This window comes from Ipomoea triloba, chromosome 15 (genome assembly GCF_003576645.1).
Source record: "Ipomoea triloba cultivar NCNSP0323 chromosome 15, ASM357664v1".
NCBI classification, from domain to species: Eukaryota; Viridiplantae; Streptophyta; class Magnoliopsida; order Solanales; family Convolvulaceae; genus Ipomoea; species Ipomoea triloba.
In genome coordinates, this window is record NC_044930.1 from 4,632,795 (window position 1) to 4,654,213 (window position 21,419).

Below are 21,419 nucleotides of genomic sequence, written 5' to 3' on the forward strand. Positions count from 1 at the left end.
GTATAACACACGTATTATATTATATAGAGTAGTGGCTGTGAGTATGATACATTGTTTCACGCACACAAAAAATATGTTCAACAAAATAAAAAAAAATAGTTATTGATATAATCTTGAGGTTATTCTTTACAATAATTTTTGTAGGATCAATCGGTTGCATGCGTAGTCATTTGCATACTTGATATATGTTAATTATGAATTTTAAGGTATTAGGTGTTTGGATTTAATTGAGTTAACTTGTTGCTTTTTGGAACACATTTAGGGTATATTCAATCATGACTTTTATAGATTTTTAAAATGATAGATTTTAATAAACTTTTATTGACTTTTATAGAGTCATTCAAAACTTTTTAAAACTTTGTAAGACTTTATAATAAAAGTTTATATAAAAAACATTCACAAACTTTTATCAACTTTTTTATTTTAAAAAGTCTACAAAAGTCATTAAAATTCTAAATTGAATACATTCTTAAAATCTTTAATTTCAATGATTTTGATCCTTATCATTGATAATTATTTTTTTTTTACAAAACATGTTATTATATATAATAAAATTCTTCTTTATCATAAACATGTTATAGTATTAATAAGCATAAAAAAAAACTATTTCATAAAAAATTCATAACAATACTGAACACTAAAATTTATAGTAATAGAATTGCTCAAATAAAATATTTACAAATATAATTACTAGTTGCATAAAATAAAAAAATTAAAAATATAATATTAATAGTATATATATTGCTAGACATCAACCAAAGAACTATTATTTGCAATAGCAATTTGAGACTGTGAACAACAACAAGGTGCTACTGTTTGCAACCCCAAATTGTTGTTGCAAATAGTAGTTTGCTATTTGTAGTAGTTTGTTGTAAAAAAAATATTACGAATATAATCATAAAAAGAATAAAAATCAAAATATAAAAGTATTTATATAAATATTATGAAACATATAGTAAAATTTGACAGTGATAGATGAAAAATTTACTTTGTTCAAGTACTTAAGGAGAAAAGTTCTTAGGAAAAGTTTAGAAGTTAGGGAGAAAAGTTCGTAGAGAAAGTTTAGAAGGATAAAAAGTTCGTAGAAAAAAATAAGAAAATCAAAATATACAAGCAATATAATAATGAAGTAAAAATAATATTATTTCGAATTTTTAGAGGAAGATTGTAAAGTTTAGGAGAAAAAAAAATTGGTAGAGTTTAGGTATGAAGAAAATATAGGGTAATGAAGAAAAAATAATTTACTGAATTTAGGTATAAGGTTTATAAAGTTTAAATTGAGAGAAAAAAATAGTTTAAATAGAAAGAAAACATTCAGAGTAGAAAGAAAATTTTGAAATCTTGGGGTTGAGAGTTGGATTTCAACTATTTATATTTGAGAATGAAAAGTCTATAAAAGTCCTAAAATTAAAAAGTCTATTCAAATTCATAACTTTTTGAATACCACATAACTTTTAAAGATTCTTTAAAAGTCTTAATCGAATACCACCCGATTTTAAAGGCTCTTTAAAAACCTTGATTAAATATGGCATGACTTTTAAAAACTCCCTAAAGGTTTGAATTGTATATCTCCAAACTTTTAAAGTTCATAAAAGTGTTCAAAATTTTATGAAAATCATGATTGATCATGAATACACCCCTTAGCTTCCTGTTCACAGTTTTTTTTAAATGAATTTTGTTCTGTAAAAATCCTTGCATATTCTTTCTGTCATAATATAATTAATACTCTGTAAGATTATAGAATGAACTCTGTTTCATTGAAGAGAATAACCAAAGTATTTATAGTGTACAACAAAAGAGAAATAAAGAAGTTACAACTAATAACTAGTCTACATGAATGAATTTAGAATAACAAAATAACCTCAGTCACTCATATGCTTAACATACTTCGGCAATACCTTGAAGTTTGTTTTTTTTAAAATGTTTTTAGATTTATTTTATATATTGTAGTATAACAATAATTTTTTAAGTTAAATAGAGATAATAAAAATAAGATCATATAAATAATAAACGTGAATATATATATATATATATATATATATATATATATATATATATGGTTTAATGTAGATAACTTTTTTTTTTTAAATGATATCTAAACTGTACTGAAATTATATTTGAGTATATCATATATAGTTTTAAATATCTAAGTTGATAATTAATTGGGAATTTGGGGTCATCTGAAATTTAAATTTAAATTTTTTTTTAAAGTTAAAATAATCTAAATAATGTCCATTCCTAATTACTATCTTTGGGGTCCGCGAGAATTGACTATGCCGGACCTAAGTATTTAGGTTTTCAAAGTACTCCGTAAGTAATTTGGTAGAGCCAAACTTAATGTTGCATAATATAGCAATTGGATGGCAATTTTGAACTTTGAACAAGCTTCCAAGCCTCTACCAAATAAATGTTGATTTGTCTCATTTGGAAGAAAACTTAAAATGGTGTTTAGGTTTGTACACAAACGTTTACCTAACTCATATAAAGGGTAATAAGCCTATTTTAAAAATATATACTTCCATACAATTTTTAGTAAAATGGCTAATACAAGAATTGAGATAAAAGAAAATTATTAAATATTCCATTCTTCCATAACAATGTTCCTTAGATATAGTATATCCATTATTAAATTTGTGAATTTGGTCCTAACTGATAGAGACTTATAACTCGATCAATTCATAGAAGTATAGATATAGACATTCCCACGAAATGAGCGACAATGGATATTTGTAGACTTGTAGTCACTACTCGAGAATATGTTTGTACTAGGTAAACTTTGCTGGCTCAAACAACTAATAGACAGCTCTCATCGGGAGTCAAGCTTATAACTTTGTGGTTACGAAGTCAAAACGCGAAGATCAACCTGAGTGGGATTGCAACAAAAAAAAATATAATTATAACCTTATTTTGGAGGATAGCCTTACTAATTTTGAAGTTATGATTGATGTGTTTTTTTATTTTTTTATTTTTATTTTTTATTTTTTATTTTTGCAAAGATGTGTTAATATTCTTACTCCTTTTTGTATGCTCATTTATCCATTTTTGACAATTGACAAACACTCACCTCCCCTACTAAATACAAGCACAGCATGTGACACTTTTTCTCATGACATTGATGTTTGGAAAAATAATAAAATCAATTGTTAATTGAGAAAATTGCACTTTTCAATCATAACTTCATGATTAGCAAGGTGGCTATATCCTTCAAAACTAAGTTTATAATTATATTTTTCTAAGCATGAATTTGGTCCTAAATGATAGAGACTCTATTAATTTAGAGAAGTATATACATAGACATCTCCACTAATTGAGTGAAGAGGAAAATACACAGTTACTATTCGAGAGTGTACATTGGGTAAACCTGACCGATTCAAAACACCAATATATCACTCCCACCGATAGTCAAACTTGTAATCATGTGGTTACCAAGTCAACATCTTAACAAATTGATGACTGAAATCGCACTTAGAAAAAATATAATTCTAAACTTAATTTTGGAGGATAGCGCAGCGTTACTAATTTTGAAGTTATGATTGATTTGTTAATATCCTTACATCCACTTTTTATGCTCATTTATCCATTTTTGAAAATTGACAAACGACCACCTCATCTATACTAATTAAATACAAGCATAGCATGTGACCTTTTTTTTTGAAGATACATAGCATGTGACCTTCTTTCTCATAACATTGACATTTGGGAATTTGTTTACCTGCGAATGGAAAGAGATAAACTCAATTTGCCATTCCACTAAAAAATCGAATGGAAGTATTATCATATCTTTCTAAATTAGGCTGATATATTACGTACCCTTCATATGGGAATTTGTTTACCTATATAATTTGATTTGTTTGTATATTTAATTTAAATCTTGTGGTCTAGTGGCACCAAGTTACCTTCTCATATAGGAGGTTGTGGCTCCAACCCTTAGTAGAGGCTCTATTGACGATAATAGAGTCAGTAATACTAAAAAAAAATTTAAATTTTAGACTAATGCATAACTTGATTTTGAATAATTTAATGTTAACGAATTAGATGCGTTTAAACATTAATAGATTACCAATTTCATATAGGTTAAGAATAGAGATTTATTACGTCCACGTACAGATGTTAGGCCTTGTTAGTTCTCGGACTCCAAAGGTAAAAATTAGGGATGAACATTATTCAAAATATTTTAACTTAAATTTTAAAACAAATTTATAATTAAATTTCGGATGATCCCAATAATTAATTATCCATTTAGATATTTAGAATTAAGATATATTCAAATATAAGTTTGGTATAGAGATATGGGTTAAAAAAACCATCCACGTGCATTAGACCTAAAATCTGAACTAACTAAAAATTTTTACTACAAATATATATAGTAATTAATTGTATATTAAGTATTAAATATATTTCACAATAGTAATATATTAATTTTAAGAACTCTCTTAATTATTTTTTATTAGTGTTTTGTGTTATTTTTATAGACATTCTCACTCTATATATAGCTTGCCTTCTTTATTCACTTCTCTTCACATTATCTATCATATCATTACTCCTCACCTCTCTCTATCTCTCTAAAAAATCATAACTCTTTGATCTAAATTTCAAGATTTAGTGTTGAGTGTTGTTTTCTTGCACTTGCATACCTACCAAAGGAAAGAGGTAATACAATTATTTGTATCATATATCTACATGGAGTTAATTAATATAATTTTTCATAAAGTTATTTATGTATGCTCAATTTCTCAAAGTTGTATGTAATCTTTTTTGGTTCTCTTGTTGATGGATATGATCCATTTAATATTTGCTACATGTAAAATAACAGTAATTTTTTCTTTTTGTTTTATCTATAACATTTTTGAAAGATTGTTACGTTAACTAGGTGATATATTTTCTTTTGATTTTTAGAATGGAACAAACAAAAATTTTGGTATGCTTGTTTTTTATGTTCATTTGCATGAACATAAAAATAAATTCAGCTTGCATGACTGGCCCTACTCCAAATGTTTCAATCACACGTCTCATAAATGACAAGGGAGCCCGTAAGTTCTAAATATAATTTATTTTCTGTAAATTTATTATAATAAAAATAAATTTAAAAAAGACTATTAATTTGCTGAACTTTTTATGTATAAATAAATGTAGTCTGTCTGGATGGGACTGCACCAGCATATTATCTTGACCAGGGTGAGGGGGACGGAATAAATAGCTGGGTAATTTTTCTAGAGGTATGTAATTAGGTAATTAAACTCTTTTATGATTTAGGTAACAATCTCTTAAATGATTACATTTTAACATGATTGGAAGGGGGGAGGGTGGTGCTCAACCGTAGAGGAATGCGTTTCTCGATCTGCACAAGACCTTGGTTCTTCAAAGTTTTTAAAAGAAAGTGTGACATTTGCTAATATTTTGAGCAAAGATTCTAAGACAAATCCGGGTATGTATTTATTAATTAACTTTTTTTTTTTTAATATCAATCAATCCATTAGTTTATTTAACTTATGATTTTCTTTACAAATTGAATTAAATATTGTAGATTTCTGTAACTGGAATAGAGTATATATTCATTACTGTGATGGGTCTTCCTGCACCGGAGATGTTTGTACTGTCAATCCTGTAAGTATCTTAAAGTACAGTTAATGTTTAAAATAATGATGATTAGTCAGTGTAATGATTAAAAATCAATTCTTATTCTAAATACCATTGCATGCCCTGCCTAATTCAAGGTAGGTTTTAATTTATAAGTCATTTTAATGTTCTCTACTAATTTGATTTTCAACCTTCTTTCAGGCTACAAATATAACTTATAGAGGAGGAAGAATCTTTAATCTAGTAATGGAAGACTTGCTAAATAGAGGAAAATGCCAATAATGTATGCGTCACATACTTGAATATAATATTGTATATATGTTTGTTTATTTTACTTTCTACATGACTACATGTGTATACTATATACTCAGTACTTTTTAAGTTGCAAATAATCAAGCATGAATGCATAACTAAATTATCATTAATAATTTATTTTTTTGGTAGGCAATTCTTTCTGGAAGCTCCGCGGGTGGTTTAGCGGTACTTTTACATTGTGATCGGTTCAAATCAATTTTACCAACTGGAGCGAAAGTGAAATGTTTCTCTGACTCAGCATATTTTTTACATGAGTACGTGAGGCTTAAATCTAGCTAATTCTATATCGTTGAATTGTTAGCATAACTACAACTTTATTTATATGCAATTAGTTAACCAAACTTTGTATAATCCTTCGACAGGTGTAAGATATATTTAATATAAATATATCTATAGTAATTGAGAGGAATTAAAGAGAAGGATTATGGATGGAAATGAATTTATTTCTATTTGCTTCTGTACGTACACTCACACACAGACCACACTTTTTTTTATTGACAAAGAAATGTTTTGCTTTTCATTATTTCTCCACACCACACCTACAACCCTTCGGTAATACAACATATATATATATATATACATATACTAGCAAACAAAGATGACAATAATTAATTCACACATCAAAGACCACTAATCCATGTTTGATGCTTTGTGCCCCACATCCCTTAAAACATTCCATGATTTAAGCTTTCATGTTTTAAGGGATATATCAACTCCATACATCCATGTTTTCAGGGATTATGATCCACTTGGTTTAATAATAATAATAATAATATCATAACATTGCCTCCCTTAAACCAAGTTGGATATATTCGTCATCCCAATTTCCTTCTTCAGTTTGAGAAATGTCTCTGTCTTCAATGGCTTTGTAAAAATATCAGCAACTTGACATTCACTTGCACAGTACTCAATGTTGATTTGTTTTTCAGCTACCAACTCCCTGATCTTGTGATACTTGATATCAATGTGTTTGCTGCGACCATGAAAAACAGGATTTTTTGACAACGAAATGGCAGACTTGTTGTCACAAAAAATTGTTGTAGGTGCCTCCTGCTTTTGTTGCAAAAACTCCAAAATTCTTCTGAGCCAAATTGCTTGAGTAGCACAGTTTGCTGCTGCAATGTATTCTGCTTCTGCGGTTGAAAGTGCTACAATCTGCTGCTTCTTTGAAGACCAGGAAAATATAGCAGAACCAAGATAGAAGGCATATCCTGATGTGCTTTTTCTTGTCTCAACATCTCCAGCACAATCACTGTCTGTATATCCAACAAGTTTCACTGCATCATTAGTAGAGTAAAAAATTCCATCATTACTCGTACCTTTGACATATCTCAGAATTCGCTTTGCTGCAACCCAATGTGATTCTTTTGGTTCCTCCATGAATCTGCTGAGTATTCCAACTCCAAAAGAAATATCTGGCCTTGTAGCTACCAAATACCTCAAACTCCCCATTAAACTTTTATAAGCTGTAACATTCACATTCTTACCACACTCATCTTTGGACATCTTCAACTTTTCAGCTACTGGAGTTGAAACTGGTTTGGAGTTTTCCATTTTGATCTTTCTCAAAATATCAGCAGCATATTTCTTCTGTGAAATGAAGATTCCACCATTCATCTGAACAACTTCAAGACCAAGAAAGTAACACATAAGGCCCATATCAGTCATTTCAAATTTCTTAATGAGTGCCTCCCTGAATTCTGAGATTAGTTTCAAATTGTTTCCAGTAAAAATCAAATCATCAACATACAGACAGATTATAACAATATCTCCAAAATCTGTGTATTTGACATACAGAGTATGCTCATAAGGACACCTCATAAAACCATTCTCAACAAAATAAGAATCAATGCAACCATACCATGCTCTGGGTGCCTGTTTTAAACCATACAAAGCTTTTCTCAACTTGTAAACCTTATTTTCTTACCCTTTCTTCACATACCCTGCAGGTTGCTCAACATATATTTCTTCTTCATGAAAACCATTCAAAAAAGCAGACTTGACATCCATTTGAAACAATTTCCAATCATTTTGAGCAGCAAGAGAAATAAGCATTCGCACAGTATCAAGTCTACTTACAGGAGCAAAAACCTCAAAATAATCAATACCTGGTTTTTGTTTGTAACCCTTTGCTACCAACCGTGCCTTAAAACGGTCAACCTCACCATTTGACTTGTATTTGGTTTTATAAACCCACTTTACTCCAATTGGCTTCTTTTCGGGAGGTAATTCTGTTAACTCCCAAGTACCATTCTTTTCAATGGCACAAATCTCCTCATCCATTGCCTTAAGCCAATGAGTTTCTGTAGCAGCCTCCTCAAATGATATAGGGTCACAATCTGCAAAGAGAGCAAACTGAACAATCTCTTCATCAGTCAAGTCATTATCATTACCCAAAACATAATCTTCCAAACGAGCTGGTAAGTGACGCTCGCGTTGAGATCTCCGAACTGATGACTCTGGCTGTAAAGAAGATTGAACATTATCTGAAACCAATTGCTCATTATCAGGAATAATGGGAACAACAACTGACCTTTCTTCTTTAGTTGACCAATCCCATGCACCATATTCATCAAAAGTGACATCACGACTTATAACAACCTTTTGAGTTTCAGGATTATACAATTTATAAGCCTTTGAAATGTCACTATAACCAATAAAAATACACTTCTCACCTTTATCGTCCAACTTCTTTCTCAATTGATCTGGCACATGTGCATATGCCAAACATCCAAAAACCTTGAGATGTCTGATAGATGGTTTACTCCCACTCCAAGCTTCCTCAGGTGTCTTATCACGAACACTTTTAGTTGGACACCTATTTAACACATGAACAGCACAAGCAACAGCTTCTGCCCAAAAAGGTTTAGGCAGATTTTTAGATTTCATCATGCATCTTACCATGTCCATGATAGACCTATTTTTCCTCTCAGCCACTCCATTTTGTTGTGGAGTGTACCTAGCTGTCATCTGATGCTGAATACCATTTTTCTTTAAAAATTCATCACAAGCAATATATTCTATACCTCTATCAGTTCTCAAAATCTTAATCTTATAACCACTTTGTTTTTCAACAAAAACCTTAAATTGTTGAAAAACATCACATGCATCTGACTTCTGTTTTAGAAAATAAACCCATGTTTTTCTACTGAAATCATCAATGAAGGTAACAAAGTACTTACAACCTCCATTTGAAGGAACTTCCAATGAACACAGATCTGAGTGAACAATCTCCAACTGCTTTGTCGCTCTTTTAGACTTGCCTACAGGAAAAGGTTCTCTATGCTTCTTCCCAATCAAACAACTCTCACAAATTTTGTCAGGAACATTAATAATCGGCAAATCAGAAACAAGTTTCTTTCTTGCTAAATAATTTAATCCGGAGAAATGAAAATGTCCAAACCGCATATGCCACAACCAATTATCATCACGGATTTCAAAATTAAAGCAAGTAAGAAGTGCATGGTTGATTTTTAAAGGAAATAGTCGATTTTGAGACATATTTACCTTTGCAATCAAAACTCCCTTGGCATCAACAATGGTACAACACCCTCCAGTGATATTTATTTTATATCCCTTTTCTGACAACTGTCCCATACTCAACAAATTTTGGTGTAATGCAGGAACATAGAAAACATCGGATATAAAATTGTGAGTACCATCCTTCAATTGAATAGAGATTTTACCTTTTCCCAAAATTGGCACTTTTGACTTATTTCCAAATGTCACCTCAGATCGTATTGATTCATCCAACTCTGAAAACAATTCTTTCTTCCCACACATATGATTACTACATCCAGTATCCAAGAACCATATGTTTTCATCTGCAGACAAACTGTTACTGACCAAAAATAAGGTTTCAGATTCAGTAGAACTCTCACCAGATTTTTCAGCAACATTTGCTTGATTTTCATGACCATCCTCTTTATACCAGCAATCTGCAATTTTGTGTCCATATTTGCCGCAATTGTAGCAATTGAATGGAAATTTACCTTGCTTGGTATTATTACCTCCACCTCTTCCCTTATTGAAGTTACCTCGTCCCCTTCCTTGATTTGAGTTACCACGTCCTCTTCCTCTGAATCCTCCTCTACCTCTTCCACGACCTCTACCAGCTCCTCCACCTCTTTGATTAGAGCTAGTCATATTAAAGGTGACTTGGCTCTTCAAAGCTTCTTCTGCTAGTGGTTCTGATTTTGACGCAATCCTTTCAATATGACTTTCGATCATACCTTTTAACTCAGCAATTGACAAGTCCTCGGTATCGTGTGACTCTGTTATTGAAGCCACCACATGGTCATACTTCATCGGCATCGTTCGTAGAACTTTTTCAACCACTGCACCATCCTCAATTGTGTCTCCGTATAACCTCATCTTATTTACAAGATCAATAAGACGAGAGAAATACATATCTACGGTTTCTGTAGAGGCCATCTCACAACGATCATACAACCTTCTCAACGTCTGCAGCTTGGACTTCTGTGACCGGTCGACTCCTTTGTTTGACACCTTTAAGATGTCCCAAGCTTCTTTTGCTGTTTGAGCACGAGCTAGTTGCCCAAAAATGGAGTAATGGACACCTTGATGAATTTGTCCCAACGCCAATTGATCTCGCCGTGTAGCAGCTGCATCAGCTCCTTCTGGTAGACCGGGATCAACATAGCTCCAAAGATTTTGAGCTTTCAAATGTGTGGTCATCATAATTTGCCAATAATTGTAATCGAGCTTCCCGTCTAATTTAGGACCCGACCATACAATATTGAAATTATTGGCCATATTTCACTAGAAAAAATATCTCAGGGTTGGAAGGTTGATAGGCTCTGATACCAAATGTAAGATATATTTAATATAAATATATCTATAGTAATTGAGAGGAATTAAAGAGAAGGATTATGGATGGAAATGAATTTATTTCTATTTGCTTCTGTACGTACACTCACACACAGACCACACTTTTTTTTATTGACAAAGAAATGTTTTGCTTTTCATTATTTCTCCACACCACACCTACAACCCTTCGGTAATACAACATATATATATATATATATACATATACTAGCAAACAAAGATGACAATAATTAATTCACACATCAAAGACCACTAATCCATGTTTGATGCTTTGTGCCCCACATCCCTTAAAACATTCCATGATTTAAGCTTTCATGTTTTAAGGGATATATCAACTCCATACATCCATGTTTTCAGGGATTATGATCCACTTGGTTTAATAATAATAATAATAATATCATAACAACAGGGAACATTTGAAAGGGGAGAAAACATTCGACACTGTCTTTGAAAGATTAATAACTTTGCATGTAATACTGTAAATTCTTGTTTAATTTTAATAGTCTTATCTCTAGTCGCAAAATTGTGTTGGACTTGAATTTTTAATATGGGTTACAGGGATCAGGCCAAATGCTACCCTCATCCTGCACAGATAAATTCATCAAACCAAGTCTGGTAAGAATATACTATATATATATATATATATACACACACACACACACACAAAAGTTTAGATATGTTTTATGCTGCCGATATTAATGTTGACTTATTGTATTTACAGTGCTTTTTTTCCCCAGTATATAGTGCCAAACATTAAGACTCCATTATTTATCACTATGTCTTCATTTGATGAAATCCAGGTTAGTCATTACAATAACAACAAAAATATTTTTGATGAATAATGTCCCATTATCCTGCCTTTGTAAAATATTTTATACGGAAAGTTTATAATTTTTTTTTTGATAAATGGAAAGTTTATAATTATTTACTTATTAATTAACCTCTTTTATTTAATCTAATCTTAGGCTAAGTATAACCTATCTCCTGAACACGAGGTATGTCTCGTGTATCAAAATTGCACCTTGGCTGAGGCGAATGAAATTGAAGGTTAGTGCCTTAATATATCTTCACAATTAATCATTTAGCAATTTTTTTTAGTTAGATTAATTATTTTTGTATCACATAATCTTAATTTATATTATCTGGGTATTTGCATGTAATTTATATTACTTCATGACAAGATTACTAAACTAATTTCAAAAATTGTTTATCTATCTTAGCGTTAAGATTAGAATTTCTAGACGCATTACCAAGGGGTAATCCATCCTCGAGGGGAATATGGGTGACAAGTTGCATTACCCATGATTTGATTGAGCTTGGTTGGATTGCTCCCAAGTCCAACACTATAATTTTCTTTATATATGCGCGCTCCCAATTAGAATAGTAATGATTAATATGATCCATCTATTTTGATATATTAACAGTTGAGGATTGCTAAAAGTTAAAAGAAAAAATGAGTATGACTAATTTTATAAATATTGTAAACTTGAATTTTGTAACAATTATAAATTTGACAGACTTTATTTTATAATTCATTATATATATATATATATATATAGGTCACGACACAAAGGACAACTTAGCAAGGCTCCATCGAGCCCACTCTTTTGCACCAAAAAAAAAAAAAGCAAACAAAATTAATATACAAAAAGTTTATTATAAACAAAGTGAAATGTTACATTTTGCAGGCATATCCATAGGTTTTTGGTGATTGGTTTTATGATCGGCGTGCAATTAATATCATTGACATCTCCAACGTATCAAAAAATTGCACGGACTCTGGAATACAAATATTGCCAATAAGGCAATAATTATCTAAATATAGCAAAATATTACATTATATTGTTTAAAAATAACAATTAGAGTATAATAGCATGTATGATATTATATATATTTCACAAGACTCTTAATTAAGTTGCATTGTGTAATTATATGGGTTTACAAGTTATACACTTTTCATTCATCATATACTTTCTCATTGTTGATTTTTCTTTTTTTTTTTCTTTGATTTGGTTCAAATTTTATGAATTACTCGTCGTTTTTCTTTTTTAAAAATTCAAATTACTTAATTTTTTGCAATACAACTCAAATGCTCTTTGACAAGCAATTGCTAATAATGTGAAGAAATTGAATTAAAAATTAAAATTAAATTCAAATAAAACATAACATGTGGCTGAGCTATGCATGACAAACCTAGCTCTACTAACTAACAATCTACCATAATCAAAGTGTTGGCAGTGGCGTACACTAAATACTCCCTATCTTTCTGGTATAATTTACAGTTAAAATATGTTTTTATAAAGTTATATATATATATATATATATATATATATATATATATATATATATATATATATATAAAATCCGAATTAAAAAATATACTCCTTAATATAATCTGAAAAGAACTTATAGAAAAGATTATTTGTTGCCGATGCTATAGTGAAGAGAAAACAATATTTTGTAAGAATACCAACGTGCTTATAACTTTTAAGAGAGGATTGGGCACTATTGCCACAAAACTCAATGTTTTTAGCAGTATTTTAGTTGGCATTGTTTAATTATTGTTTACAAATTTAATAATTGTATTATTCAACTGTTAGATCAAGAGCTTACCATTATGACAAAAGTTATACTCTTTCTGTTTCATTTTATTTGTCTTACTTATTATTCATTCATTAAACTAACTCTTTTTTTTTTTTGTTTTTTTTTTACAATTTTAAATTTAATTTTTTTGTACTTAATAGTACTTTTAGTGTATAATATATAAATTTTGTATATTAATATTAAACTTAATATTATAAAAAATAAAATTAAAAATAACTTCAATCAAGCCTTGATTGTTAATCGAATCATACACATAAAATGAGACGGAGGAAGTAATTAGTAACGAATGCATAACTTTATTCTGTTATACTTATGTAACAATTAGTGTCACGTTTCAATGGCAAGATATTATATTCAATCCTCCAAGCCTCCAATTAGTGTCACGTGTCAATGGCAAGATATTATATTCAATCCTCCAAGCCTATGCCAAACATCTACAAGATAGTGGTTAAGGTACCCATGAGGATGTGGATGAAATGACAAGAGTATTTTTAATTTTTCCTCTTAACTAGAGGTCTCAAGATCGTGGATGTATTGAGTTGTACATATTGACACATATTATATTTTATAGAAGACATTTTAATTTGAATAATAGGCATTGGGCGGGTGATGATTAATTATGCAAGAGAAGGGTTAAAATGTACGTTGATTTTGAGATTAAGACATTTGATGAATTTAATTTTGAACTCGATTTTCCATTTGTGGTCGGAACAGGTGTTTTTGACCCGATTAAGGCCATTTCCGACCACTTTCATTCATATGGTTAGAAATTCGTTAATTCCCAGTAGTAAAAGGTCTACCTAGACCTAATGCCATTTTTTTTTTGTTGAATACAAGCCTGATGTCATTTTGGTATTACTAATTTTTATGACATTGATTATGAACTTGATTTTTGAACAATAATATTATGATAAATTTTAAAAGTGACTTGGCATCAGTTGTGTGTGTATGAACCAAGTATCTACTGACAAGTACATTTTATTTATGGATATATTATTAATTTCACTTTGTTCAATCACTTTTTTTTCTTTTTAATTTAAGTATGTAATTTTTATTTCCACCCAAACGAGACAATGCCTATTTGCATCTGATTCTTGTGGCTCGTTCATGGGGTAATGTTGCCCTGAGTTTTAGAAAGGACCAAGCTAGCTTGTTGCCCATACACAACTACAAATTTCGTATAACTTGACAAAATTTAATACATGTATAAACTGAAAAAAATTAATATACACAATTGAATAACAAATATTTGAATAATTTAAGATTTGAAAGCTTGATAGGAACCGAATAGCTACCACTGCAAAGAAGCTGTGGTAGAGCCAAAAATATCGGTGAATAAAAAATTAAAATACTTTGAAACATGGTAAAACGTTGTTATTAATGACAAAATATGAAATATCATTTATTGAATGAATATTACAGAGCATCTTATTGTAATACACATAAAAAGTAAATAATGTTTGTGTATTTATATTTGTAGGAAAAAAAAAAAACAAAAAAAAATGCTTACTTTTTGAATGCATGGTAGAACATATAAAAATCATAAAGATGATAGAACATATAAAAATCATAAAGATGATAGTTTTATCCACAATACAACTATTTTTATTTTATTTTGTTGAACATATTTTTGTGTGTGTGAAACAATGCATCATACTCTCAACCACTACTCTATAATACATGTGTTTGTAGATTTTTAATTTAGTCTAAAAAGTAACTAGACATAGCAACTTACATCAAATAGAATTAGGTGGCACTAAATAATTTCCCAATGTACAATCTTTCTTAAGTGTGTGTGTGTGTGTTGAATTCAATTAATCTAGTAATAACAACATAAGTGTTGTTATTAACTATTCATAATATAATTTAACGGAAAAAGATATCATAAATGATCTACTCATTTAGTAGCTAAATTCAATTAATCAATTAATTATATGTTGGGTAGGCGCCCAATTTTTCGGGTGGTCGAAAATAAGGTCGGAAAATTAGCATTTTTCAGCAGTGGGTGAAATTATTTTGATCCTAAAGTAACTAGATTTTTAATTTAGTCCAAAAATAATTAGACATAGCAACTTACATCAAATAGAATTAGGTGGCACTAAATAATTTCTCCACGTACAATTTTTTTAATTAAGTAATTCACAATTCCAATATGATGTACAACTTTTTAAAAGTTCTGATTTATCTTGCATCATGAATGTGCGCCACTCGAAATACTCATCGATTGTCCCATTATAACATATGTCTATTTCTCTTTCTAGCTGCTTAATAATGTCGCCAAGAGGTGGAGGTGCATTATTTGTTGACGCTAATACAATAGAAATAGTGGCCAATACGAACACTATACTAATGTACTTATAACTCATTGCTAATTATTTATATTATGTATTCTAGTGTATAATTTTAATTTAGTAGTTCTTCTTTAACATCTCACATTTTGTGTGTGTGTGTGTCTATATATGTGTGTGTGTGTTGAATTCAATTAATCTAGTAACAAGTAACATAAGTGTTTTTATTAACTATTCATAATATAATTTAACGGAAAAAGATATCATAAATTATCTATTCATTTAGTAGCTAAATTCAATTAATCAATTAATTATATGTTGGGTACGTGTACACCTGTCAAAACGGGCCCAACTCGATAGGTTGGACCCTTTTAACTTGAATTTTTAATGGGACGGGTTAGAGAATTTCATACCGTAGGCAACATGATTAGATAATTTTGAGATATCACGTCATGATTTTAAAAAGTAAAAAAATGTGATGATTAAATTATTTCCTCTCTAATTTAATACTTTATGGCTCACATTCTTTTTAGACATAACACCGACCAATGCTCCATTAGCGGCGCTGAACAATAACATATCCGTCAAGAAGCAAAATTTTGCCAAAAACCTTGTGGTCAAGCGGCATAGCTGTGGCTCTCCCAAGTTACTAAAAAAAAAAAAGAAAAATTTTAGCTACAACAACTCAGACTCCACCAATGCATATATTATTATATTTTCGATAAGAAAAAAAAATCGAAAATAAACATACACTATTATTATATTTTCGATAACCCTCGCTCCGCAAACTTCATTCGAGCTGCTACTACACGCCTCCACAAATGCAGTCGTAGCTCCGTCGACCATCGTCAGTCGTGAAACAACGGCTCATCAGGTTCATTTGATTTTATTCCATAAATCTCTAAATGTTGTATGAAAGATTTGCCAAATTAATTTAAATTTGTTTTTTTTTTAATATTTAGAATTCTCTTGGTATTTTTTGTCCGTTTCTTTTGCTTTTTAATATTTGGAATTCTCCTCTTCATCTGATTTTGCGGTAGATACGTAAGGTATTCCTTGTTTTATGCACTTTTGCATTTCCTGCAATACATTGTTGGATATTTGCTTTCATACATTGTTGAATAACAATGCCTTGAATTAGCATAGTTAATACGGAGTACTAATGTTGTGGTTTGGATTGACTTGAATTAGCATTTGTTTTTTTTTTTTGAAAACAGCATTTGTTATTTAAGCATTATTTTTTATTTTTCATTTTTCTAGAAAAAAATGAAAATATAAAAATTTGCTATTAAAGTCTATTTACTAAATTCAATAACAGAAAATAAAATAAAATAAAAATTAGAGAAAAAAAAAATTAGGTGCAAATATCCACACGCAATTCTCATAAAATTTCATTGGATTCACGTGTTCATAAGCGAATCTAACACTCATTTAAGTACAACGTAGGAGAAGCAGAAAAATGTTGATGCCGCCATTTCAATATGTTGGTATCCATTCCCATTTTCCTGTAGTGTTCAACCTTAAAATCTTCATTTTACAAGTGGAAGCTCGCTCTACAATTCAAATAAGCAGCCACCATCCTCCACATTGTGCAAAGTTGAAAGCTTTACACTTCACCTTGGAGTGCAGCTGAAAAATTACTTACACAACCATATATGCCTCCTTTCACAAAAACTGGAACAGCAGTTCATTCCACACGTCGGGCACGCCTGGCAAGCACCAGTGTATACAATCCGAGTAACTCGCAGGGTTTGCTAGTTTTTCAGGGGACAAGGCCTCCCAAAACTTACGGTAGATGGTGGGATGGCCATCCTTCCTGTATTCTGAAAGCTTGGTGATGTTGAGAACCGAAACTTTTGTGCCCAGATCGCCCAACACCCTTCCCACCATCTGCATTGTAGCGGCATCAGAGCCGTTTCCCCAGTAGTCTCTGTTTGTGATGGGGAGTTTCTCGTCGTAACAGTTTCCTTCGCTTCCCGGTTCCCATTCTTCCTTCCTGACAATAGAGGGGAAATGGAGGGAAGAAAATGAGTAATCATAGTACCAATAAAGTGTTGGGAAAATAGTAGCAACGTCAACGAAGGCTGGCACTCGTTAAGACAGGGGAACAAAAACAAGCGGGAAATGAAGTCTGTGTCATGTTATATTAACACCAAACCAAAAAAAAAAAAAGAAAGAAAGGTTTCATATGGAGTGTGGATTCTCTCTTAGCAGCTCTCGGGCTCTCGTGTCTAGTCCATCTCCTACTACTACCATTCTACCAACGCAAGCATTGTAAGACAGTAAGAAACTTTAGAAAAAATGTGATATTTAGTTATTTACTCACGATTGATGTGTGGGAGACATGGTAACAAAAAATACTTGCTTCTTCAAGGGGTCAACGTTAGATGCCACCCAATCCGCCCAGGCTCTCATGGCCAACTCCATGCCTCGTAGTCCATCTATTTCTTCACATGCTCCATTTTGCTCATTGCTCCATCTGCATAAACAATCGAGTTTGATAAATAATATTTCATGAATCCATTTTTTACTTGGATAAGTAAAATATGCAATACCTTATACCTCCACTTGCTCAGTATCATATTCTTTTTTAACTTTTTAAAGCTGTAGGCACTCAACTTTCCCTTTAAAATATCATATTCGTTTTTTTTAAGTGTCCTTTCCTTTTTATATAATAAATCCCACCGAAAGTATCCTATACTCCTATTCTAATCTATATGAGATCTTGGACCAACTTACAACAGTTTGACTGGTCCTTGCCTCCACCATAGGTAAGAATTGAAGACTAATATATCAGCATTTCTCCAGTGTGACAAATGCCTGAGAAGTGAATCGGGACGGAGAATTCGCTCCGACAACCTATGATCAACGGGATGATCAGAATTTGATTCCACAAGAAGCGGTGCCCAGAGAAATTCCACACTGGCATTATACTCCTGCTCCAATACAGCCACAAGAAGAGTAAGTAGCACGAAGATAATCGACCTGCACACCTCAAAATTAAGACACGTAAAATGCTAGAAGATCACGTTTCCCCTTTACTGGATATACAAGTTCGGATACCTCTGTTCTAAAGATTGAAAGATGTTGCTGCGGTGACATGTATCGCTTATTAGACGGAATCACGGACTGCAACATACACACCATTGACATCCATTGGTTTCTATTCAATGAATCCCCGACAAACATTAGTCTTTTGCCCCTCAACTTCTCCCACATTTCAGTTGCATTCCATCTGCAAACCGAAAACAATCACTTAACGAGCCTAATATTAACTGATATACTAAGTTCCACTCCAATACATTTCGAGCAAACAGAAATACAAATAACCTCTTCAAATCGCAGCCGTGGGGTTGCCATCTCCAATGCTGGTAACCCTTCTCGGGCCTTCCATGCTTTTGGCACGCCAATTGATCAGACATATAAGGGCAGTCAAACTCACTGTAAAGTGGATGTGAAGTGTTATCAAAGACCCACTCGCCCGAGAAGAAGTCACAACTCTCTGGCATTTCTCGTCTACCACCAGACTCTGGCATGGGAGCATCCCAATTGGCTCCCCTGCCACTATATTCTACCGTGTTGTGGCATTTACTAAACTTATCCAATTCCCTAGCTACAAATATTTATACATAAAAACAAAAACTTCTCCATTAGATCAAGCAAGAATTGACACTCTGAATGAAGAAATCTAGATTGTTTCTACTTTCTAGTACACTTGTTCATATTCCAAGAATATGCAAGAATGTAAGTATGTAACCCTCAAACAATCTTGAAAACTCAGACAAAGTATAACTAGAGTCCAACACATTAGGGTGAGTAAAAGATTCAATTTTTAGTTGTTAAATAAAGAAATGGAAAGATTCAGAAGCAAAACAAACATCATTCCAATACATGAGATCACAATGAAAGGGGCAACCAAAACATTTCAAGAAACTCCCCAAACCCTAGATAGTCCAAACATTTACCCACTCAATAGCAAAAAGGAACATATTCCTCCTATAATCTTGAGAGAACAGAGAGGGAGAGTGACCTGGGTTAAACTCTGGGGCGGAGATATTCTTGGATACGAGAAAAGGGTGTTCCTCGGATGGAGATGTTTCTTCAATGTTGCTCCCATTGAAGAAGACGGAGAAGACTATGAACGCAAACAAGACAAGAGCAATCAAAGGGTACTGCCCTCTCTTCTTCTGGCACCTCTGCATATTTTTGGGTGCGCCCACACTGGGAAACAAACAGAAAACAAATTGTGGGAATTGGGATTTGATGACTGAGAGAGAATCTTGACTGCAATCCCAAGATTTTCAACCATAATATATAGCAATTCAGACAGCCGACATTTTCGCTTCCTAATTAACTACAGTTAACTACAGTACTAATGTTAGCTTAATAGGTAGTATAACAGTGTCTTCATCACTTGAACTTGGCTGAGAAATGGATAGGCCCCACCGAATTTAACCCTTGATTAATGGGTACCTAACCAGGAGATTATGTTTTGAATGGAAGTTTTTCTAATTTTTTATTGCCAGTCAATATACCTACTTTACTTCTTACGGTAACTTACTATAATATCTCAATAAAATAATTTTTATTAGAATAATCATATTTTTAAGAAGCCAAAGATCTTGTGGTCAAGCGCCATATGGTCTGTTGACTCTTTGTGCTTCAGTAGGTTGAGAAAGTAGATATGAACAGATACTACATTGTAACAGAGTCAGTAGAACTCAAAAAAATCATATTTTTAAGAAGATGAATTATTTTTAAGAAAAATATGATTAAATTTAACCTAAGAATTTTGACTTTTAAAAATGTTGACTATCCTATTATTATAGTTCTCGCTAATACATTCATCATAATTTCTCATTTATTACAAAGATAATCAAAACAGAATGCTCTATGACTTGTCCCTATCCAATTTATTAGTCTTTGACTAATTCATACCAGGGTTGTTTCGTGTAAAAAATTTAATATATTTTTTAAATTAAGTAATTAGTCCTTTTAATTTCTTTTATCATGTAAAAGTAAAAAACTAAAAATTGAAAAGGTTACTGTCATTCTTACTTAGCTAAAGGAGACTAGACAGTATAATTTGTGGATGAAGTGAACCATATTAGTGGCTACAATAGGAAATGGAAATTTAAGCAGGCAAATTTCTTGTTATGGCAGGTTCTTAGAATGTAGTATTTGACTATTATTTGTATTGGTTCATGTACCTACTAAGCATTTGGTTACCTTGGTCCTTGGACTTGTAATGTCATTTGTCGTTGGTCCAAAACCGTTAATGGATTTTAGTGTTTCAAAATAGCCCATTCTATTCATCTTTGCTTGCAGGCCTGCTTATCTCAGCAACTTGCCTAACAATATTGTTGATTTTATTTGAAATGAATTTATTATTGATTTATATTGCGATTGAAAAAAGTGTTAAATTGACTCTCTATATTGAGTGAGTAGTGATCCTCGAACTAATCAAAACTCTAATCAACCTCTTAGGGCATTCACATTAGTAGTTCTTTGTGAGATTTTTGAAAAAATATATATATATATATAATGTGGAGGAGAGAGAATGAGGAGAGATAATGGTTTGGGGTCTCCTGCAAAGACCAAGGTTTTTGCAAAAAGAAAAAAATGCGAAAGAGCGCGCTTGAAGCTCACTTTGCGTCCTAGCGGCGATACTTTAGACTGTTGCTTTCCCTTAAAAAAAAATACGAAAATATTTAGTAAGCTTGGAATGAGGTAAGAATTTAACTCAATTACACTTTTTTGTTGATGGGTTAATTAGATTTTTTTTCT

The 21,419-nt window shown here is 31.5% G+C and overlaps 1 protein-coding gene and 1 pseudogene across 1 annotated transcript; one reads left to right on the forward strand and one right to left on the reverse strand.

The window, feature by feature from the left end:
* The first annotated feature begins 4,526 nt into the window (after nt 1-4,526).
* Nucleotides 4,527-12,654, forward strand: LOC116006184 (annotated as a pseudogene).
* Nucleotides 12,655-16,986: 4,332 nt separating this feature from the next.
* On the reverse strand, nt 16,987-19,932 carry LOC116005531 (protein trichome birefringence-like 35). The gene is made up of 6 exons (XM_031245741.1): nt 19,663-19,932; nt 18,963-19,245; nt 18,696-18,867; nt 18,372-18,568; nt 17,959-18,111; nt 16,987-17,628 (listed from the first exon to the last, which is right to left on the reverse strand). The coding sequence occupies exons 1-6, from the start codon at nt 19,832-19,834 to the stop codon at nt 17,298-17,300; spliced, it is 1,308 nt and encodes a 435-aa protein (XP_031101601.1). The 5' UTR covers nt 19,835-19,932; the 3' UTR covers nt 16,987-17,297.
* Nucleotides 19,933-21,419: the final 1,487 nt, after the last annotated feature.

What these genes read in the sequence shown, in the direction of transcription:
- LOC116005531 (XM_031245741.1), bottom strand. Translation starts at nt 19,834, where the DNA reads ATGCAGAGGTGCCAGAAGAAGAGAGGGCAGTACCCTTTGATTGCTCTT. An exon ending in CGCCCCAGAGTTTAACCCAG is followed by an intron (nt 19,246 to 19,662) that starts GTCACTCTCCCT and finishes AAATATTTGTAG; the next exon opens with CTAGGGAATTGGATAAGTTT. An exon ending in CAAGGACCAGTCAAACTGTT is followed by an intron (nt 18,112 to 18,371) that starts GTAAGTTGGTCC and finishes TTGTTTATGCAG; the next exon opens with ATGGAGCAATGAGCAAAATG.